This window comes from Onychomys torridus, chromosome 11 (assembly GCF_903995425.1).
Source record: "Onychomys torridus chromosome 11, mOncTor1.1, whole genome shotgun sequence".
NCBI lineage: Eukaryota > Metazoa > Chordata > Mammalia > Rodentia > Cricetidae > Onychomys > Onychomys torridus.
Genome location: NC_050453.1, coordinates 61,339,724 through 61,358,199, shown reverse-complemented (window position 1 = coordinate 61,358,199; position 18,476 = coordinate 61,339,724). Strand labels below are relative to the sequence as shown.

The 18,476-nt window shown below is 46.8% G+C and overlaps 2 protein-coding genes across 4 annotated transcripts in view; one reads left to right on the top strand and one right to left on the bottom strand.

The window, feature by feature from the left end:
• The first annotated feature begins 294 nt into the window (after positions 1–294).
• On the top strand, positions 295–17,518 carry Elk4 (ETS transcription factor ELK4). 3 transcript variants are annotated; one of them, XM_036202788.1, is made up of 6 exons: positions 295–626; positions 1,142–1,313; positions 6,994–7,209; positions 9,291–10,160; positions 11,070–11,186; positions 16,935–17,518. In XM_036202788.1, the coding sequence occupies exons 3-6, from the start codon at positions 7,003–7,005 to the stop codon at positions 17,031–17,033; spliced, it is 1,293 nt and encodes a 430-aa protein (XP_036058681.1). In that variant the 5' UTR covers positions 295–626; positions 1,142–1,313; positions 6,994–7,002; the 3' UTR covers positions 17,034–17,518. The 3 variants fall into 3 exon arrangements, with proteins under 3 accessions (XP_036058681.1, XP_036058679.1, XP_036058682.1); XM_036202786.1 differs by lacking the exon at positions 1,142–1,313; XM_036202789.1 differs by lacking the exons at positions 295–626; positions 1,142–1,313 and adding an exon at positions 831–886.
• Mfsd4a (major facilitator superfamily domain containing 4A) overlaps positions 16,404–18,476 on the bottom strand; it is a 36,169-nt gene continuing 34,096 nt past the window's right edge. The window contains exon 11 of the mRNA XM_036201980.1: positions 16,404–17,018. The gene's annotated coding sequence lies outside the window, so the exon portion shown is untranslated. The remainder of the gene's footprint in view (positions 17,019–18,476) is intronic.

Below are 18,476 nucleotides of genomic sequence, written 5' to 3'. Positions count from 1 at the left end.
AAGAGATGGTGGAGGCTCCCCGGAGGGCGTCACCCTCACACGTCAATTCCGCTGCCACCGTGCTCGCCCCAAGCAGTACCCGCGGGGCCCCAGGCCCGACTTTGGTCCTGCGGGGAAGGACGAAATGTCCCTCGAAGCTGGACGCCCGGGAGCGAGTGCACCGGACGGCCTAATAGGGAACAAACACAAGCCCCGGGGCTAGAAACAAAACACGAGCTTCGGGGCTCGGCCCCGCCCCCGGAAGTGACGCGAGGCTACGGCGTCGAGGAAGGGCCCCGACAGTGCCCGGGGGGGTTTGAGAGTGGCGGCGGCCGCGGAGCGACGGGAGAGCCGGGCCGTGGTGGGGGACGTAGAGCGCGCGTCTGGCGAGTGGCAACCCGACTAGCCACATCGCCGCGCCCAGCCGCGTGTGCGGGGGCGGAGGGCGGGGCTCGAGACCTGCGGCGGCCGGAGATGCGGGCGGCTGCAGGCACGCGGCTGGCTCGGCTCGGCCGCCGCCGCCGCCTTCTCGGGCCCCGGCGCGGGGGTCGCCTTGGCTGCTGCGCCGTCCTTGAGCTCCTAGCGTGAGGAGCGGTCGGAGACGAGCACCGCGCTCAAGGCCGAGAAGGCTTCCCGCGTACGGCCTGGTGAGCGGCACACCCACGCCCCGTCGGGGTCTCGCGCCACCGCCCCTCAGCCTGCTTCCGCGCGGGCCGGGCGGGGGCTGCGGGCGCGGCAGGAAGTGCGCCCGGCGGCGGCGGCGGCGGCGGCGGCGGGGGCGGGGCCTGGTGGCGGGGAGGGCGGGGCCTGGTGGCGGGGGGCGGGGCCTGTGGCGCGCTCTCCTCGGGAGCTGTCCCGGGGCGCTCAGGTGCTCGCTGAGCGGCCCCTCCGCACTGCCCGCACCACGGTGGGTCGTGAGAAGTCCCTTCGGCGGAAGGTGGCAGCGGTTTTTTGTTGCCTGGGTGGGGCGGAGGGGAACAGTTTTAACTTGTTGCATTGGCAGGAAGTTGGAAAGTGAAAGTGCTTTCATGGCTCGCCCACGGGCCGGAGGTTTGCGTCTCCCCTGACTTTGATCTCGGGGTGTGCGGCTTCACGCCGCGTTCTTCCCTTCCCCAACCTCGCTGTCTATCCCGCCACGGGTTTTTCTTTCTCTCCTTTTCAGCCGCCTTCCTCGCTTACTGTACAGCTGTGGCAAGCTTTTCCTCCGAAAAGCATTTGGAAACATCTTTTGGGCGAGGAATATTTTAACAGGCGTCCGCAGGAAATAAGGGGATTTTGTTGGGTGAAGTCAGAAGACACAGTTGGCTTTTTCTCGAGCTGTTGCAATTTGAAGGGTAGGCCATTTAAGTAAGATTTTTTTTTTTTTTTTCCCCTGCAGAACGGCTGCCTGTGTGTCGTTCTAGGGTCAGATTTCTTCTCCCTTCTCCCTGCGCACAGAACTTGAAGCTTCTGTATTTCCGGCTGGCTGTGGTGGTGTTGTTAAAACAGTATGATTCAACTCCCCCCACCCCCCACCCCCCATCCCCGTAGGAGCTCTTTGTTCTTTGATCCTTGGTTTTATTTAAAACTGGAAACTGCTTACGTGGAGTTAATTATATTTGGGGGAAATACTTTCAAGTTTTGGGATACCATTATATATTTGAGACTGGGGATGTACTGAGTGATACTCTGTCACCAGCACAAAGAAAAGGAAAAAAGGTGTACCTTTAAGATCCTCTTTATGTAGGATTCCGTGGATCGTCTTTGCTCTCCCCTCCCTCCCTTCCTTCTTGGGCTGGGTATAAAACCAGGGTCTGCAGCTCGTGTTCATCAGCTGATCTGCGTTCTAGGCTCCCCTGTTTTTTCTCCCTTGCATCTATCTCCTTGGCGAAGGTAGCAGCTGTTTTTATTGCCTGGCTGCAGTGCTAGCCATCTAACTCAAGTGTGCTAGAGAGCACTCCACCACGGAGCTGCTCTCCTACCCTACAACCCTCTTTCAGAGTAGTTTAGAGATTGGTCTTTGAGTGTTAAACGTTTGCCAGCATTTAACCTGTCAACCATCATATTCCTTCATTTGGATCCATTGAAGTCTGCCTTTGTTATATTTCTAAAAAACTTTGGGCTGGGTGGCGCACACCTTTATTGGCAGGTCTCTCAGAGTTCCAGGACAGCCAGTATACAAGAAACCCTGTCTCAAAAAACAACAACAAACCTAAAAACCAAAACAAAAAACCTTTGAAGCTGTAACTGTTGTTAATTAGATTATGTCTCTGTCCATATATGTTTCTGTTCCTGTCTGTCAGTATGTAGCCAGGCTTCATCAGGAATCCAGGAGAGCCAGGATTATAGGAACACACCCGGTCTGTTTCACCTCTGCTTGTCTTCTGGTTTTGTTTTGTTTTGTTTTTGAGACAGCATCTCAAGTAGAGCAGGCCTGGAACTCACTATGTAGACTGTGCTGGCCAAGAACTCAGAGAGGTCCAACTGCCTTTGCCTCAGAGTGCTGGGATTAAAGGTGTGCACCACCATGCCAAGCCCAGTTCTCTATTGTAGTTGAGGAAATCATTGAAGTTCATAATTAATATCACATTTGTAGGAGCTAAAGTGAAGAAGTTCTACTGTGTATCTAGGAGTTCATTGTAAGAACAGCCTGACACCGAAATTGACTCATGGGTTGAGAGTTGTAGCTCAGTGTAGAGCCCTTGTGTGAAACCTTGGGTTTGATCCCCAGCGCTACAAATTTTTAGTGTTGTGTTTTTGCTGGTTTGAGGCATGGTCTCTTACAGGTCAGGGTGGCCTTGATCTCTTGATTCTCTGCTTCCCAAGAGCTTCGTTTATTGTAACAGACAAGCTGTCCTGGAACATGCTGGCTGTGAACTCAGAGTACCTGCCTCTGCTTCCTGTGTGCTGCAGTTAAAGGCGTGTGCCACCAGGCAAGGCCCCTGCAGACATTCTTGACGTGAAGGTGGTGTCTGACATGTGTTCTTGCCTTACGCTTCTATGTATGAGTAGTTTTAACAGGCTGGACTAGGATATAATTGCCAAAATTGGAAAACTACTAATAAAGGAATAAGACTAGAATTGCCATAAGAATAGACATCATCAAAAAAAAAAGTCTGTTTGGAAAACTCAAAACAACGACAGGGATCACTTCCTCCCCTGCCACAGTGGAAACGGTAGCCACTGTTTTAACTCTGCTTAAGTGAAAGTGTGGGGAGGATGTCAAGTGGATGGGTATTGCGGTCTCTGGTGTTTAATGCTGGCAGTACTCTTGCTAGATGGAGAAGCAGCTTCTCAAGAGTAGAGGAGTGCATGGCTGCTGAGGGAGCCTGGGATTCCTTTCACCATCCACTCTGATTGTGGGCTGCATCTCTTCCCATTTTACCGTCTCTGCTTTTGGATTCAGTATCTGTACAGACAGCATCAGGACTGGTAACTAAAGACGAACGAAGGGCATTTTCATGGCTGGAGAGCAATTCTAGAAACCCAGACATTTTCCTGGCTGGTGCTCTGATCTGTCCTCTGAGTCATGTGTTGTTAGGCTTAGTCTTCTCATGTCTGAATTTTGTAATGCTGGCTACGTTATGTCTGTTTGTTTTAACATCTTCGTGGGAATACCATCACCTGCCGAGAACACACGGTCAAAAGAGTGCTTTTTAATGCACTCAGAATGGAGTCACTGCTGTCTTAGTTGAGAACGTTTTCAGCCCCTAAAAGAAGCCTTGTGGTCATCCGCTTTCATTCTCCAATTTTCTCCCCACTGCTCCTCCCACCCCGTGCTTCTCCCTCTACCTCAGCCGGCTCAGCCACACGGATCTCCTTTTGTCTGTGGAGTGGTCTGGTCTGAACACTCCATATCATTGGAGCCTCCACTGGCCCTTTGTGGGCGCTTTTCACATCTGTCATGTTTTCAAGGCTCATCCGTGCTGTCAGTACTTGGTATCTTTCTTTTTTTTTTAAAAAAAGTGTGTGTACACAAATGTGAGGAATCAGTTCCTTCCTTCCACTGTGGGGTCTTGACAACAAACTCAGGTTGTCAGGTGTGGTAGTTTGAATGTAATTGGCCCCCATAATCTCATAGGGAGTGGCACTATTAGGAGATGTGGCTTTGTTGGAGTAGATATGGCCTTATTGGAGGAAGTGTGTCACTGTTGGGGGCGGGTTTTGAGGTCTCATATGCTTAGGATACTGCCATGCTCCCCGTCCCCTGATGATAGTGGACTAAACTCCTGAAAATGTAAGCCAGCCACCCCAATTAATGTTTTCTTAATAAGAGTTGCTGTGGTCATGGTGTCTCTTCACAGCAATAGAAACCCTAAGACATCATATTTCCACAGCAAGTGCTTTTATCCAGAGTCATCCCCCTCTCTCCCCTTTAAACTTAATGGTATTTTTCTCTTTGTGTGTGTGTGTGTGTGTGTGTGTGTGTGTGTGTGTGTAGCATAAATGTACGGGACAGCCTCAGGTGTTAGCTCTCCCCTTCTGCCTTGCATGAGACTTCTGCCACCATGTACTGCAGCCAGCTGGCCCCAAGCTTGAAGGGATTCTCCTGCCCACTCACATGTCCTTGGAGCACTGAGGTTACAGATGCTCACTACAGCTTTATGTAGATTCTGGGGATTCGAGCTAGGCCCCAGCATTCTACCTCTCTTGATTCCTTTTAATGGCTGAATAATATTCCAATACATGAATGTACTATATTTTATCATTCCATTCATAAGTTGGATGGACATTTGAATTGATTCCATTCTTAGGATTTATGAATAATTCTGCTATGACCATTTCTGGTTTTGTTTTTTGTTTGGAAGCAGAGTTTTGCAATGCATTTCTGGCTGGCTTAGAACTTGCTATGTTGACCAGGCTGGCATTGAGCTCATAGAAATCGGCCTGTCTCTGCCTCCTAGTGCTGGAATTAACGGCATGTGCAGTACAGTTCTTCTGTGGACATATGTTTCCGTTATCTAGGTGTGTATGTGGTCACATGGTAAACTTAGCTGTAGAGGCATTGCATTTAAAATTTCTACCAGCCACATGTGAGTTTCAGTTTCTGTCTATGTCAGCTTATTGTTGCTCTTTCCGGTTTTAATAGGCATGTGGTGGCTTTTGCTTGTTTTTGAGTTCTATTCCCTACTATTAATGATTGAGATCTTTCTTTGTGGCTTATTGGCTATTTTGAGCTTTTCTCTAGAGAGACTCCTGTGCCTGGCTTTTCTTTTTGTGCCATAAGAGTTGTTTACCTACTCGGGTGCAAGTTCCTTTTATGACACATGATTTGTGAGAGGGTTTTGGGGTTAAAGCATACAAGGGGGATTGTTTGGGGCTTGCTGGTACTCACAGCGCAGTCTACAATTTCTGTGTAGTCCAATTTGCCTGTCTTTGTGGTGTTTCAATAGAATTGATTTGGCTTCAAAGCCTCTTCTGACCTGCTGGGATTCCATTCCTAGAGAATAGAGAGTTTTTCTGATTTTATTTTTTATTTTTATTTTTTGGAAGACGTTCAGTCACTTTGTCACACATCAGAGCTGCTGTGTGAGGAATCCTTCCCATGAAGTTCTATGAGGAAAATGTCCCTGTGAGAGCACTGCCTTGCTGCGTGCTGTCTAGGGGAGTGAGTAGTTGTCAGCTGGGATCATTTGACTGTAGAGACGGTCTCACTGGCCAGGGTACTAATGTCTAGTGGGCGGAAGCCAGGGTGCTGCTGAACCAGCTGCAGTGTGCTGGACAGTCCCACAGCACAGGATTAGCCAGCTCCAGCGGCAGGCTTGCTGGAATTGAGAACTGGCCCGAACTGGAAGACCCCAATATTGAAGGCTTTTTCTTCTGTTCCTGTCCTGATCACTAATTAAATAGAAGAAGAAACTCTGCAGGTTGTGAACGGTAACAGAACTTGCAGATTGGATTGTGGAACATTCTTTTGAATTCTCAATGTTGCCAATTTGTATGTAAACTATCCTGCCATGATGCTTACTTACTATTTGGAGGAGAAATACCAGTTGGACTAGGAACAAATTGTTCCTCCACCTCAGCCTGCTAGCCACTCTGAGACACACATCTTGTCAGATAAACACAGTGGGCTCAGTAGGTAGACACTGAATGGTCTTCTGAGAGAATGCGGCAATAGCACTTCAAGGTAAAAGTTAAGAACTGATCCTCTGTTGACTTCCAGTCTTTAGCTCGCTCCTATTATTTATGCAGCTAGCTTTGTTTTCCTTGGAAGCTGCTTGTTTTTAAGGTAACATTTTTTTCTGCTGTCATGCTGGAGATGGAACCCAGGGCCTCCTGCATGCACAGGGTATTGCTGCTGAGCCATACCCAGCTGTGCTTAAGATTTCTGAAGCTGGGGGCTGGAGAGCTGGCTCAGCTGTTAAGATTGTGGGGACCTGAGATTGGTTCCCAACAGTCATGTCAAGCACTCCAGCTCCAGGGGATTTGACACCTTTTTGGCCCCTATGGGCACCTCTGTCATGTCCACAAATCCACACACAGACACAAATATACACATAATTCAAAATAGAAATAAAATATTAAAAAAAAAGATTCCTTGCTGGGAGGTGGTGGCGCACACCTTTAATCCCAGCACACGGGAGGCAGAGGCAGGCAGATCTTTGTGAGTTTGAGGCCAGCCTGGGCTATAGAGTGAGTTCTAGGAAAGGCGCCAAAACAACACAGAGAAACCCTGTCTCGGGGAAAAAAAAAAATCTTAAGGGAGCTGGCCATAGTGGTAAATAGTTTAACCCCAGTACTTGGATGGATGGCTGAGGCAGGAGAACTGTGGGTTCGAGGCCACACAGGTGACATCGTCAAAACCTAAGAGGTGTAGCACATGTAAGGACGTGGACCCCGGTTCAGATTGCCTAGGCTTTCCTTAGTGTTAGCATTTGACACTTAGCCCTCTGCTAATCTCCCTTTGAGATGTGCAGTGGTGGTGATATGAGTAGTATATATCCTGCAGGAGGGCGTGCAGGACACTTAGCTACTCAACCACAGTGCTTGCCGGTAGTAAGTGACCATCTCACTGTCCATATGCTCTTTCAGCCCCTTGCTATGGACAGTGCCATCACTCTGTGGCAGTTCCTTCTCCAGCTCCTGCAGGAGCCTCAGAATGAGCACATGATCTGCTGGACGTCTAACAATGGCGAGTTCAAGCTTCTGCAGGCCGAGGAGGTGGCGCGTCTGTGGGGCATTCGCAAGAACAAGCCCAATATGAATTATGACAAGCTCAGCAGAGCCCTGAGATACTACTATGTAAAGGTAAATACCTTCCCTGACCTGACGTTATACAGAGATCCTCAAAACAAGAATGCATCCTTTGTTTCTGTTGAGATGCTGAGTACCAATGTGGTTTACTTAGTCCAATTTAAATATGATGAAATTTTGTGTGTGTGTGCATGAATGTACGTGGTGTTCCCATGTGTGAAGGTATGTGTGCACCTCTGTGTGCATGAAAGTCCACAACAGGTTTTGTTCTCAATTGCTTTGGGTTTTTTGTTGGTGGGTGTTTTTTTTTTTTTGAGATGAGGTCTCTCACTGAACCTGGATCTCGCTGATTTGTCTAGACTGCTAGCAAGCCCCAGAGACCCCCCTGTCTCTGCCACCCAGCATGGTAGGTGCTCCGTATCTGGCTTTTTTACGTGGGTGCAGGGCAGCAGACTCTGGTCATCACACTTGTGCTTTCAGCACTTTACCAACTGAGCCGTCTCCACAGTTCCTAATTGCCTTAAAGCAAAGCTATCGCCAGCCTAGAGCGGTGGCGCACGCCTGTAATCCCAGCACTCGGGAGGCAGAGGCAGGCGGATCTCTGTGAGTTCGAGGCCAGCCTGGTTTATGAGTTCCAAGACAGCCAGGGCTGCACAGAGAAACCCTGTCTTGAGGGGAAAAAAAAGAATATCTATTGCTCCAGGTATGGTGGCTCACCTGTAACTCAGCACACGAGAGGCCGAAGCAAGAGGATTATTACCATGGATTCTAGATCAGCAAGAGTAGCTATTAAAATAGAGTTGATTTCTTAGTTTCAATTACACTTAAAATTTTAAAAATTTTATGTGTGTGTGAGGAAGAGAGGGGCCATAGCATGTCTGTGGAGGTCAAGGACAAGGTTTTTGTTTTTTTTTTTAAGATTTATTTTATATGTATGAGTGTGTTGCCTGTATGCATGTCTGTGTACCACTTGTGTGCCTGCCTGGTACCTGAAGAGGCCAGATTTTACTTACTTACTTACTTACCTGCCTGTCTGCCTATTTATTTAGAGGCAGGGTCTCTAGCCCTGGCTGACCTGGATATCTCTGTAACCCAGGCTGGCCTCAAACTTCGAGATCCATTGCCTCTGCCTCCCTAGTGCTGGGACTAAAGGCGTGCGCCACCCCGTGTTTCCACACCCAGCTTTAACTGTCTCCTCGGCCTTCCCAGAGGATAAGCTTTGAGGGTCTGTTCTCACTTTCTGTGGTACTTTTTGAAGCAGAGTCTCTTGTTTGCTGCTGAGCTGCATATTCCAGGCAGTCCTGTTCTTGCTCCCTGTCTCTGTAGGAGTGCTGGGATTGCATGGCCATACTACCACATCAGCTTTTCACATTCTGGGGGCCAGACTTGGCTCACAGGCTTGCATAGATAATACCCTTCCCTGCCAAGCCATCTCCTCAACCCAAAATTTTATTATTAATTAATTTATATTTTATGTATGAGTGCTCTGCATATATACCTACAGGCCAGAAGAGGGCATCAGATCCTATTATAGGTGGTTGTGAGCCACCATGTGGTTGCTGGGAATTGAACTCAGGACCTCTGGAAGAACAGCCAGTGCTCTTACCCACTGAGCCATCTCTCCAGCCCAAAATTATAACTTCTAATACCTTGTGACTTTGGAATATTTTCTTGGGCACTGGAGAAAAGTATGCATCTCTGAAGAATAGACTTAGAGTCTGAGCTGTCTTCTTCCACCTTTTAGTGGTTGACCTTCCCAGCTGAAGTAGGGAGCTCACAGCTGTCATGTGCTGAGACCCCTTAGCTTCCTCAGATTGGTTATGGCTTGCACCACTGGGAACTGTTTGGAGTCCAGCGAGTTCTGACTTAATACAGGTGTTTGATGGAGAGGGTCAGACAGTCCCAGCCTCAGCTCCTTCCTATGTGCTATCTTCTCTTAGTCCAGTTGCTGAGGAGGCCTTGAACTGCCGTAGCAGGGACTGTTTGGCCTGGGGAGAAGATGTAGATGCTTTTAAAGCCGTTTTTTAAAGCTGTGCCTAGTTCTCAAATAGAGTGCTTTATTAGGTTCCCTTTTGCATGATCTATGAGATGTAAATTTATGAGAGTTTAAGAATGCTTGTCTTCTCTGTCTGCAGAACATCATTAAAAAAGTGAATGGTCAGAAGTTTGTGTACAAGTTTGTCTCTTATCCGGAGATTTTGAAAATGGATCCTCTGACAGTAGGCAGGCTCGAGGGAGACTGTGAAACTCTAAATTCCATTGAGGCCTGCGGTTCCAAAGATGCTGAGAGCGGAGGAAAGGAGCGGGCACCTCAGCCTGCAGCCAAGACATCTAGTCGCAATGACTACATACACTCTGGTTTGTATTCTTCATTTACTCTCAACTCTCTGAACACCTCCAACAAGAAGCTTTTCAAGTCAATAAAGATAGAGAATCCAGCTGAAAAACTGGCAGAGAAGAAAACTCAGGAGCCAACACCATCTGTCATCAAATTTGTAACAACACCTGCCAAAAAGCCACCCATCGAACCTGTTGCCCTTACCTTTTCTACAAGCCCGAGTATTTCTCCGTCTTCTGAAGAAACCATCCAAGCTTTGGAGACACTGGTTTCTCCCACACTACCCTCTCTGGAAGCCCCGGCCTCTGCATCCATTCTGGCTACTGCCTTTAACCCCGCTTCTCCAGTTCCCTCCGCACCCCTCCCTCCAAAGGAGCCTCCTAGGACGCCTTCTCCACCATTGAGTTCTAACCCAGACATCGACACAGACATTGACTCAGTGGCTTCTCAGCCAATGGAACTTCCAGAGAGCGTGTCACTGGAGCCTAAAAATGAGGATTCAGCTTTGCCAGAAAAGGACAAAACAAATAACTCCTCAAGATCCAAGAAGCCCAAAGGGTTAGAACTGACGCCCGCCCTTGTGGTCACAGGCAGTGACCCCAGCCCCCTGGGGATCTTAAGCCCATCTCTCCCAACAGCGTCTCTTACACCAGCACTTTTTTCACAGGTAGCTTGCTCTCTTCCTCTTAAGTGTGACTACACTTACTCATCTTTTAAACTGTATCTAGAGTTTATACCTGCAAACTTAAGTATCTGCTAAGTAGGGCTGTCTTAGAAAGGTTATGTGTAAACCCGTGAAACTCACTTCCTTACCTTAACCAGAATCTGCCAAACAAAAGTGATTTGACATTTCATCTTTTAAAATTCACTGTTCTTGGGCTGAGGATATAGCTCAGATGGTAGAGTGCTTGCCTAGCATGCACAAATCCCTGGGTTCGATCCCCAGCACCGAATAAACCAACACTTGGAGTCCCAGTACTCAGGAGGAGGTAGAGGCAGGAAGATCAGAAGTTGAAGGTCATCCTCAGCTACATAGCCAGTTTGAGACCAGCCTGGGCTACATGAGACCCTCTCTACGTAAAGCAGAAGTCATTGATTTGCAAGGTTTTCTACCTCCTCTTAAAGAAAACAACTTCAGGGGCGCCCTTCAAACGGTTGCAGTCTTAGGAGAGCGAAAACGCAAGTGTCTGGGAGCCTTGAGAGAAGGGATGGTGTGGGCTTGGTGGTCAGCTTACCTGTGTAGTAGGTGTTGACTCGCTCCCCTGGGAGAGCTTTTGAATAAGATCACCCCAGATGGTCTGATGTTACAGGCGCTCAGCTCTTGCCCTTTGTACCCGAATTTAGCTTTGCTTTCCAGTTTGCAAAGACCCTATAAAAGTTAGGTTCTAAAGTGATTGTGAGGACCTTTGTCTTTCCTGGGTTATAAAGTGATTTCTGAGCTTTTCATCATGAGAAAGTTTCGGGCTTAGAGATGTTTGGGGAGGAGAAGAACATAGTGTGTGGATTCTGTTTGTGTCTTTGGAATGCTAGGGCACAATCCTGGCAAGCCCTTGAGCAATCTTCTTGTGTATTGCAGACACCCATCTTGCTGACTCCGAGCCCGTTGCTCTCCAGTATCCACTTTTGGAGTACTCTCAGCCCATTTGCTCCCCTGAGCCCAGCCAGACTGCAAGGTGCTAATACGCTTTTCCAGGTAAATCACCCAGTGTGCCTCCTGTGATCGGGGAACGTTAACTGCAGAAGTGGGCAGAGGTAGTGTCCCACTGCTCAGTGTCATTGTCACACACCACTGCAGAGCACTGGTTGCTTTTCCTTGTGATGCAGTGTGTGACTGGGGGCTGTGGCTTTCAGTTGCTGCCTAGCATAGCAAGAAACTTTTCTACTGCATATTGCTAGTCTAGGAAAATACTGATGTTCAAGGCACAGTTCCTATTGAATGCATATGGCATTTTTTTGTGCTATGTTAAGTTAAACCCCCGTAAGTCAGACAGTCTGTGTCCATATACTAATGTGTGCACACACACAGCCATGATGAGGATGTTTAATGCATTTGGATCAGAATTACATACCTATACACATTACATACTTACACCCCCTTCTGTTCCCTTTGGAACCCCTCTTCACAATACTTCCTCCTCCCGTGTTCATGTCTGCCTGGTTTTTTTTTGGTTAGGGTTACTTGTCTATGCATGAGTAGATACGGGCTTATTTACTGGATCTGGGGCTACACCCCTGAAGAAAATGGATCCTCCTTAGTCAGCAGCTCCTAACTATAGCTCCTAGCTGGGATGGGCCTCAGGTGCTCCTCCCCTAGCCATGCTGGAATGTTGACTTGCTTGATTTTGCTTGATCTTGAGTAACCCCAGCTGCTGTGAGTTGATGAGTACCACACCATGTCATATTGGGAAGACAGTATCACAGCACTGTTCCCCATCCTGTAGCTCCTAAATTCTCTCTGCCCCCTCTTCCACAGTGCTCCCTGAGTCTTGAGGTGTGTGCGTGCATGTGCACTATAGACATCCTATTCATGGCTGAGCTCGCCACAGACACTTATCTGCTGCACTTTGACCAGTGCAGAAGAGTCTCAATATTAACCATCATTTACTGCAAAAGAAGCCTCTTTGGAGCTGGAGAAGCAGTTCAGCAGCTAAGAGTGTGCACTGCCCTTGCAGAGGACCAGAGTTCAATTCCCAGCTCCCTTTTTGGACACCTGAATTCACATGTACAACCCACATACAGAGACACATAATTTTTAAATTTTTTTAAAAAGCTTCTCTGATGAGGGTTGGGAGCTGCATTCATCTCTTGGGGTAAAGGTTATATTTAGAAGGCTATTTGACAGCATGTTCATTTAGTAAAACAGTAATACTAGGTCCCCTTAAGGCCTATGAGCACCTCAGCTGTGGCCTTTGGCCAGGTTTACAGTAGTAGGCATGGACTTGCACCTGTGGAGCTGGCTTTCAGTCTCTAAAAGTGGTTGGTTACTCCCGTAATACTGATGGTATATCGTTGGTGTTAATATAGCACCAATGGCTACATGTTGCCTGGCAGGTCAGTATTCAGCGTGTGAGATCCACTGTCAGGTGGTAGTACCGGTGGCTTTTCTCTTCCAGGGCCATGTTCCAGCACTGTGAAAGCTAGCCATCAGGGAGGAAGTTTCTAGGTCAGTTCCAGCTTGATTTCGCTGACCTGCAACCATAGTGTGAGGTGTCTTTAGCAATAGGTCTTAGCAACTGCTGGGCGGCCAAGAGCGGTAGCAATAGTCTGCATTGTCTTGAGGGCCTCTGAGGACTCCCTGATACCCGTAAGAAAGTATCCCAGACTGGGCAGAGGAATTTGTTTGCTAGCCCGTGACTTCTGGGAACAACATTATTCACCCATGCAAGGTGTGTTCATTCAAACTTTTTTTTTTAAAATCACATTCTTTAGTTAGCTTACAAAGTAGTAGATTTCCATTAAGAATTTTAAAATACAGCCGGGCAGTGGTGGCGCACACCAGCACTCGGGAGGCAGAGGCAGGCGGATCTCTGTGAGTTCCAGGCCAGCCTGTTCTACAAAGCGAGATCCAGGACAGGCACCGAAACACCACAGAGAAATCCTGTCTCGAAGAATTTTTTTTTTCAAAGATTTATTTATTTATTATGTATACAGAAGAGGGCACCAGATCTCATTAGAGATGGTTGTGAGCCTCCATGTGGTTGCTGGGAATTAAACTGAGGACCTCTGGAAGAGCAGTCAGTGCTCTTAACCTCTGAGCCATCTCTCCAGTCCCCCCAAAAAAGCATTTTAAAATACTTAGTTTTGGTTAATCTTCCTCTCCCTTCTTTCTCCCACTCCCATTCTTGGTACCCCTCCCCTGGTAGCATGTGTTCTACTGTTGATGGGGACATATTTTGAGAAGGGAATCATGAAGAGATTTTTGTTCCCATGCCATCATGCTGTACTTCTACAAACATGATGGTCTAGCCTGCTGTGCTGTGTGTATGTGAGGTGCAAGATGAGAAATAATTCTGGGTAACACATCCTAGCACTCAGGAGGCAGAGATCTGTCTGGATCTCTGTGAGTTCAAGGCCACACTGAACTACAAGAGATTGATCCAGTCTAGGAGAGAAACAGAGGCAGGCAGTCGTGGCACACACTTTAATCCCATTGTTAGGGCAGCACACACCCCATTAATCCCAGCACTAGGAAGGTTGAGATAGGAAGTGATAGCTGGGTGGAGAAAGGTATATAAGGCGTGAGGAGACAGGAGCTAGGTCTTTCGGCTGAGGACTCAGGGGCATTCAGTCAGAGGGTTTGAGGAGTTGGTGACGTGAGAAGTGCCTGTGGCTTGTTTCCTCTGATTTTTTAGCTTTACCCCATATCTGTTTCCGGTGTTTATTATAAGACCATTTAGGATTCATGCAGCATGGTGATGGCACCTCACATCTGTAATCCCAGCACTTGGGAGACTGGGGAGGAGAATCACAGTGAGTTTGAGCTACACAGTTGCAGGCCAGCCTAAGTTACAGTGTGACCCTGTCTACACAGAGTGGCAACGGGAGATGTGTGTCTAAGCCCGCTAGTGGCAAGAGGACAGTAAAATAATAATGGCACATGGCAAATACATAAACCAGTGACGTTCTCGTTCCTGAGTGTAGGGCACTGTTCACAACTATGTGCTGCCCTTGTACTTTCCTACCAGTACTCCGCAGGAGATTGTTGACACAAACACCTGGGGAGTGTGCTGCACTAAGACTCTAGGGTAGTTATAATGTTACAAGTTGATAGACAGTTTCAGCTTCATAGCCTTATAGGCCCCGGGACAGAAATGTGTACTGACTGCCTGACCCTGGGTGCACACATGCTAGGGGTCAGGTTCTGCCATAGGTTTTCTCTCTTTAAAATTTAATTGTTTGTTTGTAGTTTCCCCGCTTTTAATTACATTTTTTTAAAACTTTTAAAAATTTTTAAATGATTTATTTATTTTTATGTATCTTGGTGTTTTGCCTGCATGTATGTGTGAGTGTTGGATCCTCTGGAACTGGAGTTACAAATAGTAGTGAACTGTCATTTGGGTAATGGGAATTGAACCTGGGTCCTCTGGAAGAGGGACCAGTGTTTTTAACCACTGAGCCATCTCTCCAGCCTTTTTTTTTTTTTTAAAGAGGAAAGTCTTGAGAATGCTGTATCAGTTACCTCTCAAGATTGATACATATCAGCATCTTTCTGCTGAGCCATCTTGCCAGACTATATCAGCATTTTAAATATAAAGTTTAGGAAATGAATTTTGTATTATCTCCCCACCAAGATATTAGGAAAGGTCTTATATTGAGGTTTCAATCATTCTTATCACTCCATTTTTTTTCCCCTGGGGAGAACCACTCCTCATATACAAAAAAGTAAAAATGAAATATGGAAAACCTCAATGCCCTTCTCATTCAGTAACATTGAATGATCTGATATCACCTTTATTCTGCCCCAAGCATTTAGACTATAGACTGCAGCCATTCTTCTAGCTGGTTGGTTTATTTGCTTGTTCTGTGCTGACTGGCCCTGGGGAATTTTCTTACATTTTAAAATTTAATCATTTAGTCTTTCAAAAATAAAATAAGGCTAAGTCTCCTGCCACCTGCCTGTAATCCCAGTTACTCCAAAGGCAGACAGTTAAAGGCCAGCCTGGGCAAGTTTGTGAGACCTTATCTCACAATTTATAAAGGAAGCATGTGGATATATAGATCAGTGAGAGAGTCCTTGCCTGGCACATGTAGGGTCTTGGATGCAGGCCCTAGTACTGCAAAAAATAAAAAGAAGAAAAGGAGAGCTGGGCGTGATGGCACAAACCTATGGTCCAGCACTTGAGAGGGCTGTAGAGAGTGGATCTTTAACCCCAGTCTACACTAGGCTGCAGAGTGAGACACTGGATTTTAAAAAAGAAGAAAAAAAAAATCTTAGGACTGGGGTCTGAGTAGCTCAGTGGTAGTTAGGCTCTGGCTTGGGTCCCAGCCTCAGTTTTCACCTGAGGCTGTTCTGTCTCTGCCCCATTTGTTTGTTTGCTTGTCTTTGGTATTAGTGATGCTAGGGACTGAATTTGGGGCTTTGCATGCTTGTGGAATGTACACCACTGCTGTCCTCTGCCTTTTCACCCACAATTCCTAAATTGTTGAATGTTATTACATGGGAAGAGCATCGAGACGTTTCTCCATGTTACATTTTTACTTTTCCCCACGTGGGGAGTGGTTCTTCCCAGAAGAAATGGAGTGCCCTTCCCGTCGCTGTCCCTAGAGTCAGCCTGGAGTTGGCCGCTGTGCAGATGCTCTCAGAATGTCACAGCTGTTCTCCAGGATGAGGGCCTGGTAGCCACTGTGCCCTCTGCACTTCTCACACCTAACACGCGTAGTGCGTACTGTCTTGTAATGCATTTCCTAACCCTTTGAAGTTGTGTAAGGGTGTATACCAGGATGTCATTAGGTAAAGGTGGCCATTCCTTTCAGGTAGATTGGAAAGCGTTAGTATATACATTGTTAGGAAGGACAAACACGTTTTTTTTGAAAATTTATTAAAAACATGTTTTATACAATATAGTTGGATCATATTCTTTGTCCTCCCCCATGTCTTCCCAGGTCCTTCTCGCTTCCTTACCCACTCCACTCCACGTTCTTTCTCTGTGTCTAATAAACACAGGGTCTGTTTATCTCTTAAAGCCAACAGAAAGCTGGGCGGTGGTGGTACATACTTTTAATCCCAGCACTTGAGGCAGAGGCAGGTGGATCTTTATGTGTTCAAGTCCAGCCTGGTCTCAGAGTGAGTTCAAGGACAGCCTGGGCTGTTACACAGAGAAATCCTGCCTCAAAAACAAACAAAAAAACCCAACAGAAAAAATAAATCAAATAAACAAACTAAAAAATAAATCAGTAAGACAAAAAAAAGCACAGCAACAAAAACCAGGGAGTCTGTGTTGTGTTGGCCAACTACTCCTTGACATGGGACCTGCCCTGGAGTCTGCTTGATACACCCAGGGACAGTTCATGGAGAGAACTGACTTTCCCATTGCCAACGGGTCTATCAATTGCAAACAGTTTCTGGGAGGTCAAAGAAATTTTTGACTGTGTTTTTGCTATAACCATCTTTTGGGCCTGCGAGGTGTCTCAGAGGGTGAAGTACTTACTGGGCAAGCCTGCCAGCCTGTTTGCTCCCTGGAACCCACAGAGGTGGAAGGAGAGAAGGCCTCACAAAGTTCTCTGACCTCACACGCAGCAGTGGTGCCTGTGTGTGAACTACCCCATCCTCCCCCTCACGTGATAAATATAAACAAAACGTGGAAATCCATCGTAGTCTCCTGTGAACACAGTCACTGCCTTTGTCCTGAGGACGTGTCTTGTGTTCTGCCCCGGGGATAACAGGGATGGAGAGCGGAAGTAGGGGTTGTAATAGGATGCTGATCTGCTTTTGTCTCCTCAGTTTCCTTCCGTGCTGAACAGTCATGGACCATTCACTCTGTCTAGCCTGGATGGACCTTCCACTCCTGGCCCATTTTCTCCAGACCTACAGAAGACATAACCCATGCAGTTGTGGACTACAAGACCAAGAACTAAGAAACAGATGTCCAACATGGTTTGGTTTGAAACGCGGGCTAGCTCTGCAGTGCTCATACAGACTGTTGTAATTTTCCCATTGCCCGCTGAAAGCCTTTCAGGATTCTCCTAAGTTGGACTGTATAAAAATGCCTTAATTGGAGTCCAGACTCCACCTCACATCTTTTTTAAAAGATGTTTTTGTTGTTGTTATTGCTGTTTTTTGTTTATTTTCTTAAGCTTTGTGCAAAAAAAACATTGGTCTGTTGGGTTTAGCAGCTGTGTTTGCAAGAAAGTTCCAGAACAAAGTTACTGGTCCTAGATGTTAGGACTCTTTGGCCAGGGGGGAAACGTATGCTTAGAATCTGTTATTTAAAAAAAAAAAAAAAAAATTTGTTAGCTGTGTATGATGGCCCACCTCTGTGATCCCAGCACTTGGGAAGCTGAGGCAGGAGAACACCAAGGGTTGACGGCCAGCCTGGGCTATATATTTATATATAGTGAGACTGTCTCAAAAGGATAAAAATACTACTTAAACAAAATCAGTAGTATGTTTAGTAGTAAGTATGCTCTGTTGAATGACTAAAGGGAGCTGCTCATGAAGAGTGAAAGAATCATTCCTATTTTTAGGAGTATTAGAGTATCACCATGGGGAGGCTCTCTTTTGCTGTGAGCTCTGACATGATAGCTCCATAGAAAGGCATCTTGTTTGCACTCATCCTGGGTGGGATCTCTCTGCTCTACCTGTGATCTTGTCTGAACCTGTCAACAGGCCCTGAGTTTTTTTTAACACTCAGGCTCCGAAAGCTCAGTTTTAATGTGGGTTTTGGAGCATTCCGTGAAAATACAGGACCCCCACTTCAGGTACAGACCTCTTGTCTCCTCTCTGAGTGGTATGGTTCTGTATCTGTGCAGCACATCTCAGAAAATGATGATTTTTAGGAGAATAGAGTTGGGGTTTGAAAATTGAATATTGGAAGCAAGCAAAAAGGTTCAGTTGAATACCCTGAGATATAAGGTGGGGCATTTCCCAGCCAGAAGACACCCAGAGTGACAGGCCCCCTTTTCTTCTTGCTAATTTTATCCATTTCTGCTGTGTACTTAGCGTGCATCCTTTTAAATCTGAGGTCAGAGGATACAGCAGTGTTAGGGTGTTATCAGGAAGGTGACTTCAGGTGAAACTTCCAGTCAGTCAGGAAATGAAGGTGTGCTCATTTCTTTCCAAAAATGTTTTAAATTATGGAAGATCAGATTGTATTTGGCCATTCTCATACATAGGAGTATGATGGTTAAATTAGTAATGGGAACTACTTCTCATTACTACGGGCCACCTTCTCATTTTGTCACATTTATGAAATACTGTGTGGTAAGTCAGAGCCAGATGTACACAGGGACATTGATCTCTCGGACTGAATTGAGAGCAGTATCA